Genomic DNA, 20,570 nt, shown 5'->3' on the forward strand with positions numbered 1-20,570 from the left:
GACATTTCTTAATTCCGAGGCACCAAGACCAAAAGCTCTGTGAAATAGCCATGGGCACTTTATCGATACATGGTCGATACAGGGTCACCGTGTGTTTCCGAGAGCTACCTAGTAACCTTAGTCAAAAATAAGGGTCTTCTGGAGGGTAAAAAGGGAAAATACAAGGGTTGACGCAAGATGAACCCTGACTGACTCGCAACGTCCTACAACGGGCCGCCCGTCACAAAGGATTAATGATGATGGAGGGCAAACGGTCTGGAACCCTCCAGCACGACATTGTTGTCACTTGGAAAGGGGGGTTGCTTACTTGTCCATGCTCCAAAGTGGGAGAAAGGTGTACAGTAGTCCAAGGGCACTCGAGCATTATTGGACCAGATGATTTGGATCAACCTCCGAAGATGGAGTATGTGGACAAGTCAATGTGCGATGAAAGGGAAGGGGACCCTTGTTGGGGAGAGAGAAGAGCGATGGAGGAAGTGGCACGTTGATTGGAAATCAAATCACCAAGACCGCCGCATCTTTGCACTTCCGTGCCTATCATGGCTCAATACCTCCAAGTAACTACATGTTAATTATTAAGTTGAATAACAATAATAATATCAAGTGGTTTGTCCTGTCAAACTCGGCTTGCTTTGATCGTGAAGAATCTCTTTCTTTCATTACTCACAGGGCTGACTGACTGACCATCCCATCCGGCCGCCACACGTCATTCCTTCAGACTTCAGCCAAGCCACCACGAGGGAGCAACACTTTGTACCGAGTAGATTTTTATCTTCCTCAGCGACTCTTTTCTTACATACGAGTACAAGTATCCGTACCCGTTGGATTCGGGTGGCATGATCCACAAGTTGACTGACTTACTCTTCTGTTCTCAACCATGACTCGTCAGGAAAGAAACACCCTCTGCATGACTCTTACTTCCCGCGTGCTTGGAGACAATATCCAGGTCCCTGGGTCGCATGCACCGCCCAGAAAATCCCCTAGTGATTCAAGCCGGTGAAATCTAAAGCGTAAACTATAATGAAAAGGCTGCCCTGTATCTGGTCTTCTTATGTCCCCCGCCCGGCGAATCGGCCGATGCCCGGTCGAACAAAAATGAAAGGGTCTCTCTGCCTTATGACACCAACAGGTGCACATGTTGCGCCTTTGGACAAAGTTCTAACAAGTACAGACATTACCTTACATTCTTTCTACAAGTCCGGAATAGCCAGTCTATACTCGGGTCAGGGTCCAGACCCTGTCAAAAGTGGCCTTCCCCAATCCTCAATCTAGACCGAGCGTGGCCGAGCAACCCCGGACGTCCAGAAGGAGGAATATCCAGCTCGACACAGTTTGGTCGTTATATAACAGGATCGGCCACTGCCGAAGATGACGCTGTTTTGTCCTCGTGGCCCCAAAGCAATACCTGCAACCAAAAAGTAATGTGTACAGATGCCGTCATTTCTCATTCCTCTCCACAATCTGGTCTCACCTGCAGGCAGCCCGTGCGCCTGAGGTGGCCAGAAGCTTCTCGCCCATCTCGGCCTGCATCTAAGCGAGCCTGCTTCAGGTGACTCGGGGTGTCATGGTATTGGTTCGGACCAACTCCAACTGCCTCTTTCCCTTTTGAGAATGCACTGGGAACCAAGCTCCTTCGCTGACGGTGGGTTGTGTGCATACTTGGTACAGTACTGGTACTGGTACATATTGCATTCTCGTTCTCGAACACGTTTCGTGTCACCGGAGCTCCATGGGGAAATTCGTACTTTGCAGCCTAAGCCCACGGGGATGCTCTTCCGTTCAATGCACTGCCGTCTCTTTGCGATGCGACCATGCACTGCCTGAACCTTCGCTCACCGCCAGTTCGGTCGCTTCGCCCCCGGTTCAAGTATCCATCGCGTATCGTGACCATTGCGATACATCACTCGGACAAGATGCGAGTTCTAGCTGTTTACTGCGAGCATGTGCTGCTTCGCTGGCGGGGTCTTGAAGCATGGTTCCAGAACTTTGGAATTTTGCATCGCGCATGTTCGCAGAGAAGAGATAAAAATAATTGCGTGAAAATGGCCAAAGAATGGAGTGACAAGACGAGGTGCACCATGTGCCTCCCTTCGCTGCGACTATGTCCCTATCGCAATCTCCCATCCGGTTCGTCCTTCCACCGCTCCACCCGTTTCTGCTCCCAATTATCCAGGTCTTTGGCCATGAGCCTGTAGTATTCATCCCGCTCGTTCAGCTCGCCCTTGAGAAGCTTCCGTCGTCGCGGATTGTACGTGAGGCCGCCCTCGCCAGCAGGGCCCCCTTTCAAGCCCAGTTCCATCCTCTCGTGGTCTGAGACCTGTCTGTTCTTGCGGTCGTGCTTCTCGTACCGCAAGGCGGTCGCTGGGGTGAGGAGGAATGAGGCCGCGACCACGATGGAGATGAAAGGCAGACCAAAGTACAGGAACGGATTTCGTTCCTGCTTGCGATTGTACCACGCTGCAATCCGCGAGGGGAGGTCCCGAGCTGCCGCACTGCTGCCGCTGGCACGGAAGGGCTTCGATTGGAAAACAGGCATGCTGGCTGGCGAGAGGGACAAGACACCGCAGAAGATAGACGTGATGGTGAATTATAACGCCTGTGGTTCAATCCTGGCTCCTCCGATGCAGAGCTTTTATGACTGGTTGTCTGGCAAAAAACAACGACCAACGAGGGAGAGAATGGCTATGACGGTGCTGGGTGCCAGCCATCCATGATAGTTGGATGCCTTGATGAGTGGAAGATAAAATTACAAGTCGCACGTTCCAAGCTTCCATCACGAGACTCACTGGCTGCGCATCCAGAAACATGACCTCAACGCCAAGGATTATCTAGACTCCTCGCCGCCCTACGTCACCAATCAACGACCCAACATTTTGTAGCCTTGTTCTTGCCTACCACGAGCTAAACGAGGCTGCCAGGTGCCAAAGTGATATGATTTCTCAATGTTGACTATTTCTGTGACGGCTTTTTTTGCGAAGAGGAAAGTATAATATATGGATTGGGCTGAAGGGCTCATCATCTTACAGAGTTACGCGATGCACCACTCTTGCTCCTCCCTCCTGCCCAACTTGGAGTCAATGGCAAGATCCCACTGGGCGTGCTCAGCATCTTGACTCAACTTCTCCTTGGTCAGTTCGAAGTCCGGCGGCCGATAGCTGCTCGTGGTTCGGACGACGAGAACAAGACACAAGTACGTTCCTTGGACCACATTACCCTCGTCACTGCAAGCCGTCAGCAGCGCTCCCCTGACCGGGGCAGCAGCGTCCGAGAAATGGTCCTCGAGCACGAGAGACAACCGCGAAGACGGTCCAGGCTTCACGACATCCCATGACTGTTCGGGCAGAACTACAGATCCTTCAAAGTATGCTTCGAAATGGGGTCGGGAATACTCTGTCATACACCAATAAGTCGCATGGCCGTTTTCCGCTGTAAAACAAAACTCTGGGGACAAAGCATTGGCGAGTGACTGAAATGTGAACCCAGGGAACTCGACAACGAGGCCGCCTTTACTGATGCGGACCGGTCTTCGAACACGTTGCGTGGGAAAAGGCTCATCCAGGTCCGAATCGCGGTCGAGCTCATGGCTTTCTGGGTCGAAGCTGTCGACGTTGACTATTCTTGCGAGCTCTGTTCCCGCGACAAAGTTCAGAAACGACTGTGGTGCCCAGTGATATCCCTTTCGGTTCATCCTGGGTAAGGTCGTGAAAATGATCCGTGCCGAAAGAACGTCCTCCACAACCGACAAGAAGGCAGTCCACCTGTTTTCACAGGTATCCTCTTTGAGCACGTCTTCCACTCCCACATCCAGCAACGTCGCAAAGCATATTGCTTCATCGGAGGCTTTGCTGGTGTCCCTACCCTGTATTTGCGTCAGTACATGCAGAAATAACTCTGCTTTGCTGTGATGCAAAATGGATCTGGGTCCAATGTTGGAGGGGAGGACGTTCATGGAAAGAATGGTCGACGGGCACGCCGCAAATTTGGCCGCAAAGTCCCATGGTTCCGATGGGGTATGGTTCTCGCCATCCAATGCCGCGGGAACGCGGTCGAACACGTCAGTCGAGTCGGCGTCGAGGAGTTCGTCTGATAGCAGAACAAGCGACCGCATCGGTTCGTTCAAGTCATCAAGCAGAACAACCTCATTGTGGGACGTCTGTACAAAGACCTGGTCATTCAACGCTCCTTCTTGCAGAGTCCACAATCTTCCACACCAAGGGGACACGCAGACCCGTGCCATTAGCTCTTCGACAGGACAATAGCGGCTCTGTGCATTCAACTCGGCATCCTTGACCAAGACGGCCGAGGCTGCTGCGAAAACATTGCGCATATCCAGGATTGCCTTTTCTCTCATTTCCGTGTTGTTGACGGGCACACAGAGAGTGTCGATCCAGAAATAAAGCCGCTCCAGGCGTGCAGTCTTGCGGATCCGCGAGCCGGTCGGGAAGACACTGCCAAAGTACTCTGGATTTGTGAATATCATATATTGCAGTTGCGCTCTGAGAGCTCGTAACTGACAATAGGGCAAGGTATTGGCGCTGGGATTTCCCAACCCATCGGACCATCTGTGGCAACGTCAGCCTCTCTGCATGTTCTTAGTTCTACAAATGTCAACAGACTTACACGTGGGAGATGGCAACATATGGGGTGGCCCCCGTGTACGCAACGACGTCGAGGTCCAAAGAATCGTCCCATTTTCCATTCCGCGCGGTGGTTGGACAGCGGACCGAGATAATGGGGATGCTTCCCTGCTCTATTATGGCGACGAGTTTCTCGCTCGACGGGCCCACGTGCCCGCCGCATCTGCAGCTCATGCGCTTCGTGATGGTTTTCGGGACGCGAAAGTGCATAAAGGACGGCTCTACAGGACAATGCGCCGTGACATATTGGTCTTCCAGGACATTATTCGCGATACACCGTCGGTTCGAACAATGGGAGTGATCCTTCTGGACGGTTGGCGGACCCAACATCTTGATGTAATACATGGTCAAGACATTCCTATGGCGCCTCCAGAGATTGGAGACTTGCCCTACGCACCAGCCTTCGCTCACCATCAGCGACGAGAGCCAAGGGCAGGTAGGGACTGTCAGGCTACTCGGAGGGTCATAGATGACCGTGTGGAAGTACTGGATCGTGGCCAGCAAGACGACAATGGAGAGCTCGACTTCTCCAGGCAGACAGTTCCGCAGGTAAGTGGCTTGAGCGTCATTGCCAGCGGTTCTTAGTCTCAGGTTAAAAGCCTCGAGCAGGCCCGAGACGAGTGTGAAATTGTACCTGATGTCACGCTCGTGGTCTGCCTTTGCAGAGGGCGAGGCATACTTTTCCTGGTCATACCATTGCTGCAACTTTGCACCCAAAGTTGTCGTCGTGACGAAGGCTCTGTTGTTCTTGTTCTTCTTCTTCCTCCTCTGCGGCGGTGGTCAAAGATGTCAGGAACCGTGCATGCAGTCATCACCACTTGACAAGTTGGACTTACGAAGCTCGATGGGTATCGAATGAGATCATGGCCGTTGAAGGTGACGCGGCATATGGCGAATATGGAAGTGATCAGTCCCAGGTAGAGCCACTCTTGGAGGAAGGCGGCTGTGTGGGCAGCATCAGCGACCTTGTCGTTGCTTTCGCCTTTGCCCTCAACATGGCAATCGAAATGGGCATCCCGCAAACTCGGCATGCTCCAGCCATGGCGCAATGGGAAATCGAGAAAGGCCTTGCAATCGGTCTCATCATGGAAACTCGGGGTTCCACCCAACCACGGCACGGGTATGGGTCGATAGGGATGCTCGGGCGAAGGTATGTGATCCATTCATTATTTCAGTTCTTTTCTTGTTTTGGTAGTTGTTGGTTAGGTGCTGAGAGTAAGTAGGCACACAAGGGCTTTTTTTTTTCATGGCGTATCCTGTCCACATGCACAGTAATACTTGTACATGTACGTGGACAAGTAGGAGGTAAGAGCGAGAAGCTTTAGGCCATGATCTGATCGAATGAGGTGTTAAGCACAGAGAGCACGGTCAGACCACCTACCGCCTTCCGACTTACAAGTACCACCACTATCACCACTACCGCCATCCCCTCTTCTGAGGTTGTCCTTCTCCGCATCCGCACACTGGGCAGAAGTCGCTTTGTCCTTGTCCATGTCCTTGTCCTTCTTGGCAATTTGAGGCGCAGGAGTCTTTTCCTCGGAAGACCAGTGTTCCGCCGCTGGTACCAGCTGGCACCAACTGGTATCGACTGGCTGGGCTATCAATAATGCGATGCCATTATTCGCTGCAGCTGCCCAACCCAACCTAACCCAAGTGGGAGTGGAGGGAAAGTGCGAAGTATTTTCTATTTCGAGTTATCCGAACTTTACTGTATCCCGCAGCAATGAAGGATGAGACAATTAATACTAAAGTACGAAGTACTTTGTACAAGAAGGGGGCATCCAAAAAGGGAAAGGAGAACACCAAAAAAAGGCTAAAATACCTGGATGGAAAGTCCCATATCACAATGGATTGGAAAAGAGAAGGAAGGAGAAAGTAAAACAGAGGGGGAGGAAGAGGGACCCCGATCGACTATCAACTGCCGACTCAGCTGACCGGATCTGGACCAAGCAACTCAATCGCTTTCTCACTCACTCATTTAGAATATTACTATTACTTGTGCTTGTACAAGTAGGCAATATGCTGTGTACAAGTACTTGACAGGTATGTGGCATGGGCTTGAATCCGAGTGGATCCGTTGACGTTGTTGTATTGACATCCACCTTTTCTTGTCGCCGGATTCATCGAGTCATGAACTCATAAAACCCCCCGACTCGTTGAACCGCGTTGAACTTCGATTTGAACTCACCCGCCTCCCCTTCACCTCTCGCACCACGCACTTGATGATGATGATGGCATGACGAACGAACATGAGGCACAACAGAGCAGATCCGATCAGCAGCGAGACACGTCCGAACTATTGCGAACTTTGTGCGGAGCTAGCCTGAAGCTACTAGTGCCCATTTGGACTCTCGAGATGCCCAATGCGGAAGAGCGGAGCAGCGGAGCAGCGAACAAAGAACAGGTGAGTTTGCTAGAAGGAAGAAAATCTCAGCTCCCGTGCTTCCCGAGCAAGAAAGAAACTTCGATTTCTCCACATTGCATGATCCTCCCGTGCCCTCTTTGGCCCCTCCCTCCCTTCCCCTCCACCCATCTCTCTTGTATCTTCCTTTTTGGGCTACTTACCTCCCCTCCTCTAAAGTCTGTACTTGTACTACTGATGGCTCTCATGCTTCCCCAGTAGTTTACAAGCACATCCCTAACCTTGTTCGCCCAGCTTGCTACTCGGCGGAAAAGTCCAGCCGAACAGAAATAGCCCAGAAAAGCAGAGGCTATAGCCATGTAGGTTAACGCGGTTGGCTCCTCTGCCCTTCCATCCTCCCCTCCCTCCCCTCCCTCCCGTTGATGGGACTTCACTGGTCTTTGCTGGGCTACAACCTTCTCGACCCCCCATGTGCCCTAAAGAGTGGCCCCGAGGAATCATGTTCCCCCAGCTGGCCTGGTGCTGGCTCAACCTAATCTCGAATCTATCACTTCTCGACAACTTGACAAGCCACCCCTCCTCCCCCGGGGTGGTCCTAGATCAGGGTCCAGACGCTTGGTCGACCTGAGATCATGGTCCATGACACAACTGGGAGGGGGGGAAGTCTTGGGCGCCCAAAAATCCTCTTTATCAAGAGCGTCGGGCTCGCCGCTCAGGAATAAGAATCCGGTACCTTTTTCCCACCCCAAGTTGTCCCTGCATTGAAAATCATCAACCGGCTGTAGACTAGTTCTACTCAAACACCACACCACTCCAGAGTCCAGCAGACAACAAACACCAAAACACAGCCCAATCACCCAGGCAATGGCTTACTATCCAGACCCCCTGTTCCTGGAACCGGGGTCACAGCAATTCCAGGATGAGACATACTTCACCAACTTTCAATCAGACAGCGAGGAACATGATCTTGTCGCAAAGAACCTCCAAGCATGGCCGATGCCTATGGAGACTCAGCCCATGCAGCCCAAAGCATACGCCATGCAGTCGTATTCAAATGTGCCATATCTCAGCCCGTGCCTCGAGCCATTTGACCCGGCCGCCGTGCACACCGTCGGCCCCGCCCAGCTGCAATTAAACAGTGGCAATGACTTTTCCATGGATTACCAGCAGACTTGTCAGTTACCCGAAGAAGAGTTTGCCGCCTCGAGTGTCAAGGAAGAGTGCAGCAGCGACGTGTCGCCCTTGTCGTCACCCAGCCTGGTAGACTCCAAGACATGCAGCGCCAAAAAGCCTCCTATGCGCGGTCGCGCCGCGCCAGCGCCTTCAGCGTCTCCCTCGCCGAAGAAAGGGAGACCTCGGAAGAAGCGTAACCCGTCCAGCTCGTCCAGTGAGGATGAGTCGGCCATTCTCAAGGCCAAGTTTGCCCATTCCGTCATCGAGCGGCGCTACCGTGACAATCTCAATGGCAAGATGATGCAGCTCCACCGCGTGCTCCTGGCCGCTGAGACTAGTCCAACGTCTCCCGCCGCGCACTTTAACGCCTCCCTCACCGCTGCCACGCCCTCGGGCAGGGTCCGCAAGTCCGACATCATGTCGCGGGCGATCAACTACATCCACCAGTCCGAGGTCGAGATCCGACATTTGGATGACGAGATCAAGCGCCTGCAGGACCAGGTCGGCATTTTTCAGAAGCTCGTCAATTGCGACGACATGTCGCGGCTCAAGGACCTGGTGCAACTCGGCGGCCAACAGCCATGACCAGTCACAGTCAGTGCTTTGCTCTTTTCTCGTCTCGTCCTGTTCCACATCTCTGTCTCTCTGTCTCGCAAAGTTCATTCCCCGTCTTGTATGGCTGGCTTTTGTGGAGAGAGACGTCGAGTCTACTCCGTCTCTTGTATGTATGAAAGGTGGACGGCCTTTTGAAGGTTGGCGTTTGGTTATCGTCAATATCTCTCGGATCTATCGAAAATGGATGGGTGGGCTGGGGGTGGTGTGTTTGCCGTGGGCGAAGAAATCAAGTTCACCTTTGTTTGATCTGATCTGAACCTGACCCAGGTTCAGGCGTGTCCTTTCTCCGGTGTTTTGGTCTGTGTTGTTTGTTGTTTGACACCCGGTGTACTTGGTTTTGGAGGCTATCAGGGAAGGTATGGCAAGGGGTAAAAAAATGGAAAATCGTCTGGGTCCGGATCAGGCTGGGTTGGGAACTGGTTTCTCACCCGCCATGTTCGCCGGCTGGGTTGCTAAGGGGGACAGGGAGGCGCACGGTCACGGTCATGGTCAGGTCATTATGTGTATATGCCTATTAGGGTACACCCACACACGCACGCACACAGGAGATCATGATGGATCACGAGTGATCATGCATCATAATGACAGGGTAATAATGATTGACGATGGCCTGGAGCCTCGAGCCTGGAGCCAGGAGCCAGGGAGCGCCTCTTTTAGGAGAGCCAAGTTTGTGAGAACAGTGTGACAACCCAAAAAATCAATGTAACATGTATATGAACATGAACAAAGGTCCAAGAAGGGATCCAAGTTGATGTGTCGATGCTCAATACTCAGTACTCAACACTCAATATCCAACAACTGATCCAACAACACCAAATCCCGCATCATTTCGACGCTGACTATATTACTTTGTTGCGCTGTAGTGCACAAATCCCATGTACGTCACATAAAAATAAATATACGTAACGCACATAATATGCATACATACATACATACATACATACATACATACATGACTTGTGCATGATTCCAACAAGTGGTGGTCAGCGAAAATCACGCGTCATTCACACCGAGTCCCCTGGTTCCATGTGCTTTATCCTTTGTGCTTGTTCTCTCCTTGTCCTCGTATATTATATATTATGTATTACATACTTGTGTATTTGTGTATTTGAATACTTGGATACTTGGATAGTACTTGCAGGTACACACATACTACGAGTAGGTAGGAAGGTAGGAAGAAGGTAGGTAGGTGCTACGTATACCTAGGGTAGAATAGTTGCCGCCTCCAAAGCTCAAGTTGACTACACTGGCCACACACACACGCGCGCTCTCTCCTCTTCTCCTATTCTCCGTAAAGTCCTAGTGTCTGTCTGAAAGTCACTCCAGCGCCTGGTTGCATGACGCCTGGGCTTGTCGCCCCTGTCCGTCAGCGACGAAGAGCTCTCAGCTCCTTGTATTCATGCGTAGCCAAGCTTAGCTAGCTAGCTAGCTACATATCTCCGGGCCCGATACGTTCGTAAAACAGCTTGGGTATCTCTGATATCATATGCCATGTGCCATGGCTGCTAATCGCAGCACCGGATCATATACGACAGACACCTCCCAGGTGTCCTGTTTGCCTTGGACTGTTTTGTAGTCCTAGCGACGTGAGTCCCTGTCCGGCATCGACCCTTGTCCGCCAAGTCTCTGAGATTGGGAAAACGCCCAGATCAGCGCAAGGGGTGAGGGTTGTCTCCAATAATGAGACGCCTTTCTCTCCTCTCAGCGAGAAGAAGTCGGATTGGTCACTCTCCCTAAATTCTGCGGGAAACTGGTTCACGGACAATCACGACGCCACGAGGGCAACACCATGGATTATTGCCGGTGAGGGCGTGCCAGGCCGGGCCAGTGGTGGGAAACACCGTGCCCACCCGTCAAAATCAGGTGGTGGCGATTGCGGCTGCGGCTGCGGCGACGTCGACGGTACTTTGTGCCTCCAGATCGGATCCATGTCCACGTCGCCCATCTTCTCCCTCAGGATTTCGCGACGACGGGCAAGTTCGTCTTCGCCATGATCGTCACCCTCGTTCTCCTCGTCAAAGCTCGACACGCTCCCAAACTCGGTTTCGTCGTCGCTGCTCCAGTTAATGTCGTCCTCGCCAACGCTGGAAACCTCTTCGTCGTCGGAAAACGGGTTCCTCTCGCCTTCGGCGGTGGCTGCGGCGGCGTCGATTTCAATCGTCCTGACGATCACCGAGTCGGTTGGTGGTGACACTGATCCTCCTTCCGACGGAGGAGAGGATCCCCTCGAAGTATGCCTCAACAGCTCTGAAAACTCGTCGACGACTTCTCCGGGCGGGTCTTTTTCGGGCCCAAAGATGGCGTCCGCCACCTGGTCACAACAAGCATCAGCGTCTGGCGTGGGGGCAAAGGCGTCGCTGCTGTCAGTGGGTGTGTCGCTCACGTCGTGTGATTCCATGTACTCGGCCGCTCTCTGATAGACGGAAAGGTGGCCGACCATTCTGGTGAGCATGGGCTCCATGTGCTCTGACTCCTGTTGCAGCTTCCACTGGGCCATCCAGAGGAGCTTGTAAGCCGTCTCGTCCATGAGTAGGGCCATTTGTGGTGAGGGTTAAGTGAAATGATGATGAGATTGAAGTTGTTATTGGTTGGGGGGGTTACCAAAATCTCAAAAAGGTAGATGTGGCGCTTGCTGGTCTTGTATGGATTTGATACTCGTTGATCTCGTAAGAAAGAGGTAAGGGTTCTTACAGGATTCAATAATGGATAAGTTTTGATGAGGTGTGGTGTTTTTCGTATAGATGGTTGCTCGTGGGAACTTGGTTATGTCTTTCATTGACTTGTCATGGAATTGCGTCCTCTCTCTTTTCTCTCCATGTAAGCAGGCACTCCCCAAGAAGAGGCCACGAGGCGTAGAAGTATTGCGCATTGTCCCCATAATACTCGACCTGTCAGTGGTCGGTCGGTTCGGGCGCAGTCCAAGTCAGTGTGTCGTGTTCAACAATCGTATGACAAACTTTCGAGTTTTTTGGTTTTGGGGGGGCTTCTAGTCAATTCCGAGGCACATGAAACCACATTAAGACGCGCGGCGAGGCAGTAAGGCAGCGAAGGGCGGGCACATGCGGCTGTGTGCTTTGGTTCGGCCATTCGGGCGCGGGTCGGACCTGGGCACCGAATTGGCGACAGGGTTACGGAGGAGGAGGGATGACACACAAGGTTCATCCCTTCATGGTATAGAGGACTCGGCCCGTGGGTGGATACGAGATTACGGACGAGTGAGGTACTTGGACATGGTTGTACCTAGCGAGTAGGATGTAGCGAGAAGCGAGTAGCGAGGATGGACAAGTACAAGTCGAGAGACAGAATTGAATATTCAGAGAGAGAATTAGTCCCCAAATGATGAAAACAAGAAAAATAGTCACGCAACTCCGAAAACCCGAAACCCAAGCAAAGCGGACATGTCCAGCCCCGGCCTTCGCTCGCTCTTAGTCGTGGTTTCGTAGATGCCATTCCTTTTTCAGCATTGCCATGGGATCATTTTCCTGTAGTTAGTCCACTGTACTTGCAGTAGTACTAAAAGAAACCCTCAGTCCACGTCCAACTTGGTACTTGTCACTCGCAGTCTCCGAGATCTAATGACATATGACATAGTTTATCCTCGTACTTTGTGTCCTTTGTAAACTTTTTGGGGATCTCGGGACTCTCGTTGACATCAAAGTATTATCAGCTGAGAAGGAGAATGAACGAATAGGTTTGCTATTGCGCACAACTAGCTCAACCTTGGTTCCTTGAGCCATATTTACTCCATTTCCTTGTTACTTGGTAAAGCATCTTCTTTCGAGTCTCATTTCACATGTCACGTACCTTGGGACTTAGATATCCGGATCATCCTCTTTCTCATTCGACCTTTGAAAAAAACCTCCCGGGGTGAGTGCCGATCGGACATCCCACGTTGCTCTCCACGGTATGCTTTGTATACTGCCACCTTGCGTAGTCATCAGACGGCAATCTCATGAATGATACACATCTTGGCACATAATCTACTTGCGACTTGTGAGAGATCACGTTAGGTGAGAAAGAGTTCCTCGCAGGTCCTATCTGTGCTGTGATACACCTGCAAGTATCGACAACTTGTAGAGTGACTACCTCCTTACTTGCACTGTCCCTGTACACAAAGTACCCGTACATCCCACGACACGAGGTCATCAGCTCCAGATGAATCACGTCAAAGGTAAAAACTTGGATTTCTCGACCTCTCTTTCGTTGTACTGGCTGATCACTTTGCTTCAGGAAGAATAGGTGTCAAGAGCACAAAGATTATCATTATTCCTCGACTTTTAGAGGCTGTCCATGTATATAGGCACCATCACTGAACTGTTCAAAGGGGTATCATCGCGCTGGTCAATCTCGTGCAAAAATCCACTCCATTATTTCGTATACAAACTCCTCTTCCGGGTGTGATGTGAGTAATAACACGCCATCATACCCATCATTAAACCACAGGAAATAGCGTCACAAAGGTGTGATTCAACTAAGGCCTTCCGTAATCGGTGACAACGAGTGTGTTTGGCCGCAATTGAGAGTATACTCTCACGTTTGATCTGGCCGACGCTTTTAGGGCTGGGCTAGACTTGGGTTTCAGCGGTGCTGCTGGTCCCGCTCGCTTTCCTGTGCACCATGTGCATGTGATGCTCAGTCGTGCTGGATGTTGTCATCACCGCAAAGATGGTGCTGACCAGGAAGAAAAAGCCGGCAATGAAGGTGAAGGCTTCGGTCGTCTTCCAACAGGCCTTGTATCCCTCGCCGATCAATTCTTCCCATCCGACCCAGTTTTCATTGCAATCCCACTCAATCAAGGCTCCAAATGCGGAGAAGAAGGCCAAGCTGAGGAGGCAGTTGATCACCGCGGCGCAGACGGGGTACCAGTTGTAGGTCCAGATAAGAATGCTTCCGTACATGATGGCAATGCCAGCAAAGATCTCGGTGAAACATAGACGTGCGCCAGGGTATTTTTCAGTGTCCTGCCAATGGGCGAGGAACCAGCTGACGATACCCAGGATGATCTACAGAGACAACGTCAAATGCATTAGCAAGTGGTCTCGTCGACCCAGTCACCTCCTCAACCAACTCCTGGGAATGGAAGCTGGTAAAAGGGGAGAAACTGAAGAAAACCACAATCGCACCAACGCTGTCAGACACCTGGGAGGTTACTTACCCCACCAAACAAGGCCTCAGCCTGGTACAAGAACCGCGAGACGTTGCGGATGACGACCTCGTTGGGTTTCGATATCTTCTCAAACCTCATCTTGCTGGTCAACTAACACTTAGATGGTGTTGTCGGATGCGTATGAGATAGCTTGTTCTTTGGTTTTGACAAAACAGACAATTCTGCTGTCGATTCGAGCTGTTGGTCATGGAGGCGACAAAGTGGGTTCGAGCTTCTCGCATGGTTTATATAACTGTCATCACATCATGTCGACCATATGCTGTCAAAGCAAAAGATTGGAAGCCACATGAACACCAACCGCGACAGCCCTATCACACCATAGTAGTGAGAAGATAATGGTGCGACCATAGCTCCTTCGCGAATAGGAGTCCCTAAATGTCCAATAGCTGCACTCATTGTCGATGTACTTGTTCAAGTACAAGAAATGGCGGCGCTTGATTCAGAACGTGAGAATCACTCGCACAGAATGCCGTGCCTGCGAAATGCGTGAAGCCGTCGACTAGAAGATGCGGCCAAGGCAAGAGTATTGTCATCAGGTGAGGTGCATTTCTCTGCTGGGATAGAGGTGGGTGGTAGGGTGGCGGGTCGCGGGCTTTTTCCGGCGTTTGGGTCTTGGACAGCGTCAATCATCTCATGATTGCCCAAAGCTTGTCGATGCGGGACCGCCCTGGGACATGTGCAGAGGTCCATTGGCTCCAACAGGTACCTTGCTTCACGACGGCGCAGGATGGCGCAAAAGGATAACTTTATCGACAATGATGAGATCCAGGCATCCCCATCTGATCAGATCTTTAAAACGTCGTAACATGGTCCCTGGGGAGTTTAGTGGTCGCCCTGCAGGAAATCCGTCGACCACAGCATATCCAAGAGAATATCGTTCGTTTCAGCGCAGCTATCGACAGACATCATTGACAGGACAACCATTGTCTCGTTCTCCATGCTGCCACAGAGCCAGTACTCCATCTCACTCGCGCCCGCCCCCGCTGCTGGGCGGCGCAATGGCGAATTCAGTGTCGGCGGCGATATCTCCTATGCCACGAGGAAGAAGAAGATCCCGCGCACCAATCGTGCTTGTGATCTTTGCAGGATCAAAAAAGCCAAGGTTCGTCCATCTTTCCACACACCTGGAAAGAAAACGTCTGATCAGCGATTGCAACAATAGTGCGATGGAGACACACCGTGCAAAAGCTGCACGCGAAGGGGAACCTCGTGTACATATACCCATGTACGGAGAAATTCCCGGCCATACACGGTATTGGCGTAAGTTGACATAACCACACTCGATTAACCCTGTCACTGACCGGTGTCAAGGTATGCCGAAATGCTTGGGCGACAGCAAGCCACTCTTATCGAGGCCGTCCATATCCTTCATCACCGTCTCAGAACAGGGGAGGCAACGGACGATCTTGGCGCTCAGTTCATGAAAGAGGACTCGAGTGTCAATGATATTCTGCATCATCTAGGGCTGACCCCTCTCGAGGTTTATGAGGCCGACCCCGAACACGGCGAAACCGGTCCACAGTCGACGGTTTCACCGGTCAGCTCCCCTACAACCACTCCTGCCAGTGCCGAGGACAGAATCACACAGTCTCAGCTGGAATGGGGGGACTACCAGGTCCCCTTGGAAAATCCAGACAAAGCGGCTTTTGTTGAGACACCTGCTATGCAGCCGCAAGACCAGCCTTTCAGTGGTGTTGAGCCCCTGACCACGGATGATCCTTTCCACTATGATTTGTGGGGAAATGACAGCGGGCTGGAGGCACAGAGCTTCCTTGTTCCCTCGCCATCACCGCAGGACGCTTTTTCAGATGCACAGTCTGATTGGAATTTTTCAGAGTCGTGCCCTCTTTCCTACCTTGCGCCTGCCGGGAAGTCAGGGCATCACCAGAACGTTAGACTTGTATTTTAGTTGCCATCACTGCTGCAAATCACAACTTCACTTCTAGCTGGAAGTAGGGTAGGTGTCTGACAGGGCGTTGTGCTGGGTCCGGGGATAATTGAACTGATAGACTGGCTGACTGGATGACTGGCAAATGGCTTTTTGTTCTTTTATCCGCGATGGAGTCGAAGGGGGCGTTAAAGCGGCAATAATTGCCAAGGCTGCGAACTGCGCTGCAAACTGCGCCTGTAACTCCGCAGCCTCATTGAACGCGGTCCAAATCCATTTTTTGTGAGACGCGACTTCTAGCATTTCCAGTATTTGTATCTTGGTAGCTCCCGACCGACAGCCATAATGTCGCTGTTTGGCCAGTCCTCCTCTGCGCCAGGGACATCAGGTCCAGGTAGTCTATTTGGTGGTGCCAGCTTAACTCCTACCACTGATGCCCAAGGGAAACGAAAGTCCATCTTTGACGGTTCGACCTCACAATCATCCCAACCCTTCTCTTTCCCAAGCCTCAACACCACAGCCCCAACTTCAAGCGCTGCTCCATCTGGTGCACTGTTTAGTCTCGGGGGCCCTGCAAAGACTTCTGCTCCTTTCTCCTTAGGCACGACAACAACAACAACAACAACCACTGCTCCATCGACAAATCTGTTTGGAACGACAACAACTACTGCCCAGCAACCAGCACCAGCATCGACTTCCTTCTTCGGCGCCTCAAACACACAAGCACCCGCGAGCAATACGTCTTTTTTCGGTGGCGGCGGCGGTGGTGGTGCCTTCGCAGCCGCAACAAACACAACTGTACCGCAGGCAACTCAACCAGCAGCCGCCCCTCCGCAAAACAATCGAGATGCCGCATATTTTAGCAGCCTCCTCGAACGCCAAAAGAAAAAGCCGAGACTGTGGGCTGATGGCACTGGCCGTCAGAATCAGTTACCCAGCCTTAGTATGGACTTGGGAGATCTGGCCAGACGGGCACAAGAGATCAGGCAACGCGGGGCGAAACAAACGGAGCCTCTGCCAGACAGTCGAGCACATTATCTGTTGGCTGGCTCCGGGGTTGCCCCTGGTCAAGCTTATAAGGATTTTCAAGCATTGGGACCGGATGAATCTGCACCTGTGTCACGCATGGCGACGCAGGCTTTCGCCGATGAATCTAGCGCCTACCTTCGAGACTTGAGAGTCAAAGGTCGGGAGGCGATGCTGAAGGAGAGTATGGAACGCGTCTACCGTGAAGTCGACAGCTTCATCGAGGAGAGCTTGGGTATCGACTTTGAGGAACAAAAGGCCAGAATTATGGAACATCTCGGGTTGGCGTCTCCCGAGGACAACGCGGGAGCCGGTGGTGGCTTTGGTAAAACCAGTGGTCGGAGCAAGGAAGGGGCTTCTGAGACGTCTCGAGCTACACGAAGCGTGTTTGGTCGCACGGCAATGGAAAAATCCATCATTGGCACTCCAGGTTCCGGTGCTGGGACGACATCTTTCTTCAAAAGTGAAGGTGCGGCTCCCGTACCGGCAGGGCCTCCCCGTTCGAGTTCACAGGTGCAGCGCGAGCTCAGGGCGAAGGAAAAGTCATTCATCAGTAAAGTGGAGGATCTCAATCAAGCTAGGGTGCGAGAAGAGTCGTACGCTCTTCTGCAAAATTTCGCCGAAACCGAAGAGCAAAACAAGGCAGACAGCCCCCGGCAAATAGTGGACGCCTATCAAGCTTTACGAGAAATTACCAAGGAAGGCCAGTCAACAGTCAGGGAACGACAATATGCTCAGGCATATCTGGACGAGACAACCTCGGCTCCGGCCACTCTCAAACTGAAGAAGCAGATCGTTGAGGGCTCTCGGACCTTCTTGGAAAAGGCATTCTGGCGTGAGCTTCGATCTTTGATTGAGAAGAATGCGAGAGAAGCGGCTTTGGGAGGACAGCCAAGTGTCATCAACATCGTGCGGGCTTACATCCGGTTGCGGGCTGCCCGACGAGATCTTGCCCCGGATGGAACTGAACTCCAACAACTGGGCGGCGAGAGCGGTGACTACTGCTGGGTCTTAATTTTCTACTTGCTGAGATGCGGTTTTGTTAAAGAGGCGGCAGAGTATGTGAACAACGACCCTGCCTTCCAGTCTGTTGAGCGACGCTTCGTCTCATACTTGACGGCATATGCAAACAACCCAGATCGGCGACTGGGCCGCAAACTGCAAGATATGATCGACAACGAATACCAGAACCGCACAAAGGTCGGTCCGAAGAACACGGTTGACCCTTACCGAATTGCCTGCTACAAGGTGATCGGAAGATGTGATTTGAGTTCAAGACATTTAGATGCTGTGGGACAGGGTGTTGAGGACTGGTTGTGGCTCCAGTTCAGCCTTGCGCGCGAGACCGAAATGTACGAGGAGATCTCTGGCGAGATCTTTGGACTTGAACAGATTTGTGAGACAGTCACCGAGATCGGGCAGAAACATTTCCAGAAAAATCAAGTTGAGGGTTCGAGTGGTTACGGCACCTTTTTCTTGATGCAGATTCTTGCAGGGATGTTTGAGCAGGCTGTGGACTATCTGCACAGTTTCAATCCTCTGAGCGCAGTGCACTTTGCCATTGCCCTGTCATATTACGGGTTGTTAAGGGTGTCAGACTTTTCGGTGGCTGGCAACGAGCTCTGTAAGTATTTTTCGTCTGATGCACTCCATCTGATGGTGCTGACTTACTACGCAGTGACGTTCTCTACCACGCAGCAACCCATGATCAACTTTGTCCCACTCGTGGCATATCATACAGGAACCTTTCGAACGGCACTTCCTGTGCCTGCGGTGGATTATCTCTCGATGCTTTGCCTCAACTCTGATCTGCAGCCTGCAAGCCTGGGCCTGGTCCACATCAATGCCTGTCATGAGTGCTTGCGAGAACTCTGTCTGGAAACCCGTGAGTTTGCAAAGTTGTTGGGCGATATTCGTAGTGATGGCACGCGGATACCGGGTGCTATCGAGTTACGGGCCAGGTTGATTCACCTTGACACGCGGGAAGAATTTTTGAGATCAATCACCAGCCAGTCGGCTGCCATCGCGGATCAGCGCGGGCAAATCGCGGATGCAGTACTGCTTTATCATCTCTGCGAAGACTATGATAATGTCATTAGCGTCCTCAACCGAGCTCTGGCCGATGCTGTGACGCTAGACTTGGGCGAGGCACCGATGCAGCTGCAACCTCTGAAACCGCGGCAGTCCAACGGTCAGAGCGAGCCATCCAGCAGCAACCACGGAGGACCTCAGTCGTCACTGTCACTTACACAGTCCACGTCGTCTCCCTTCGAATTGGGCAAGAACATGATATCGTTATACAATGAGAATGCCGCCTACTTCAACCGAATCTCGAGCGCGAACCGTGAGATTTGCGGGGTGCTCATCAGATTGCTTTCGGTGCGAGAAAATCTCGAAGCCAACCCGCCTCGTTATATGACGGCGTTAGAGGAGCTCAATGACTTGGGCTTGTTGCCATTGCGGGCCAATGGATCCATTCCGACAATCAGAGCTGCTGCGACAGCCTTTAGCGCCCTCCCCCAAATCCTTGCTCGTTGCGCTGGAGTGAGTGTCGTCTGGGCGGTGCGGGCCATCGGGGGAGAACGAGACAATATCGTCCGCAATGGCAGGTGGGAGGCAGGATATGGTGGAGATGCGGACGAAATGAAAGACCAACTCAGCAACATGGCCAAGGACCTGATGGTCTTTGCCGGGCTTGTCAAATACAAGTTACCGGGTCGGGTCTATGACATGTTGACGCGAGCAGGCGCCGAGGTTGGAGGGTTCTGAAAGAGATCGCCCCCACAGTCTATGGCGCTCGTATGGCACTAGATGCATTGTGATGGGTTCTGGCAGAAGGAATGAAAGGCATATTGTGGAGGCCAAAGAGCGCAGCAATCGACATGGTCATTCATATACGTGGGTGAGAAGGGAACGCGAATCGGATACTGAAAGGATCTACGAGGTACTGTTGGCAAGGCCGATGTCGGTGCCTGGTACCAGCTCCACTACTTAGCATGCAGCTAGATGATCTGATAATGATAATCAGCCCCAAAGGAGGTTTCGTGATAATCTTGGGATGGTCAGGTGCGAAGTCACCCGACTTTGTGTATGCTTCTTTCGGCATCTTGTAGAATTTTTTCGAAGCGGTGAAGTTGATGTGAAGAAGCACAATGTGACATCAGGTGTCTTTATGCTTTAGGGAGGAAAACCTTGACCAAGGGTCGTTCACTATGCCAGGTAATCAGGATGAAGGAGACAAGGATCATCCACAACTTAAGTTCGACACTACCGAGGTAAGTACAAGGAGGTACAAGTGTGTAGGCGACAGGGATGTGTACTTGGAGATCCAGTCAGGCTCAAATGGCTTTTGCTGGCCCAATGGTATCGACATATACAAACAAGTACAAGGAGAGAGGTTCTATTTTACTTCTCGTGGACAGACAAGAAAGACATTTGATATTGAGACTCAAGGGCAACCATCCTCCCTCAGATGAAAGGTATACGAGGACTGGAAAATATCCCGATACCCCTCCGACCCGTGGATCGTGAAAAAAAGTGATACCCAACCATTACCACCACAAGTACAAGTATGGTGGAGTGATGATGCCACTGGCACTAAGGTATTGGCCATTGAATATTTTCTCATGGGGAAAGCAAAGCGCGAGTCGACCAGGTTTGCTCGATAGAGCCTCTTAGCTGTCTGTACGAGGTGCTGCGTAT

At 51.8% G+C, this 20,570-nt stretch overlaps 7 protein-coding genes across 7 annotated transcripts; 3 read left to right on the forward strand and 4 right to left on the reverse strand.

The window, feature by feature from the left end:
- Window positions 1-2,107: 2,107 nt before the first annotated feature.
- AYO21_05843 (hypothetical protein) lies at window positions 2,108-2,536 on the reverse strand (the record flags this gene model as incomplete). Its single annotated transcript, XM_022655810.1, has 1 exon — window positions 2,108-2,536. The coding sequence occupies one exon, from the start codon at window positions 2,534-2,536 to the stop codon at window positions 2,108-2,110; it is 429 nt and encodes a 142-aa protein (XP_022511922.1).
- A 492-nt stretch (window positions 2,537-3,028) lies between these two features.
- On the reverse strand, window positions 3,029-5,668 carry AYO21_05844 (hypothetical protein; the record flags this gene model as incomplete). Its single annotated transcript, XM_022655811.1, has 3 exons — window positions 3,029-4,562; window positions 4,621-5,405; window positions 5,474-5,668. The coding sequence occupies 3 exons, from the start codon at window positions 5,666-5,668 to the stop codon at window positions 3,029-3,031; spliced, it is 2,514 nt and encodes an 837-aa protein (XP_022511923.1).
- A 2,195-nt stretch (window positions 5,669-7,863) lies between these two features.
- AYO21_05845 (hypothetical protein) lies at window positions 7,864-8,757 on the forward strand (the record flags this gene model as incomplete). Its single annotated transcript, XM_022655812.1, has 1 exon — window positions 7,864-8,757. One exon carries the CDS (start codon window positions 7,864-7,866, stop codon window positions 8,755-8,757), a length of 894 nt encoding a protein of 297 aa, XP_022511924.1.
- A 1,795-nt stretch (window positions 8,758-10,552) lies between these two features.
- On the reverse strand, window positions 10,553-11,326 carry AYO21_05846 (hypothetical protein; the record flags this gene model as incomplete). Its single annotated transcript, XM_022655813.1, has 1 exon — window positions 10,553-11,326. The coding sequence occupies one exon, from the start codon at window positions 11,324-11,326 to the stop codon at window positions 10,553-10,555; it is 774 nt and encodes a 257-aa protein (XP_022511925.1).
- Window positions 11,327-13,352: 2,026 nt separating this feature from the next.
- AYO21_05847 (hypothetical protein) lies at window positions 13,353-14,032 on the reverse strand (the record flags this gene model as incomplete). The annotated part of the gene is made up of 2 exons (XM_022655814.1): window positions 13,353-13,790; window positions 13,943-14,032. The coding sequence occupies 2 exons, from the start codon at window positions 14,030-14,032 to the stop codon at window positions 13,353-13,355; spliced, it is 528 nt and encodes a 175-aa protein (XP_022511926.1).
- A 1,243-nt stretch (window positions 14,033-15,275) lies between these two features.
- Window positions 15,276-15,863, forward strand: AYO21_05848 (hypothetical protein; the record flags this gene model as incomplete). The annotated part of the gene is made up of 1 exon (XM_022655815.1): window positions 15,276-15,863. One exon carries the CDS (start codon window positions 15,276-15,278, stop codon window positions 15,861-15,863), a length of 588 nt encoding a protein of 195 aa, XP_022511927.1.
- A 324-nt stretch (window positions 15,864-16,187) lies between these two features.
- On the forward strand, window positions 16,188-19,637 carry AYO21_05849 (hypothetical protein; the record flags this gene model as incomplete). The annotated part of the gene is made up of 2 exons (XM_022655816.1): window positions 16,188-18,492; window positions 18,547-19,637. 2 exons carry the CDS (start codon window positions 16,188-16,190, stop codon window positions 19,635-19,637), a joined length of 3,396 nt encoding a protein of 1,131 aa, XP_022511928.1.
- Between the last annotated feature and the right edge of the window lie 933 nt (window positions 19,638-20,570).

The sequence above is a fragment of the Fonsecaea monophora genome, assembly GCF_001642475.1.
Source record: "Fonsecaea monophora strain CBS 269.37 chromosome Unknown Scaff38, whole genome shotgun sequence".
In the NCBI taxonomy this organism is placed as follows: domain Eukaryota; kingdom Fungi; phylum Ascomycota; class Eurotiomycetes; order Chaetothyriales; family Herpotrichiellaceae; genus Fonsecaea; species Fonsecaea monophora.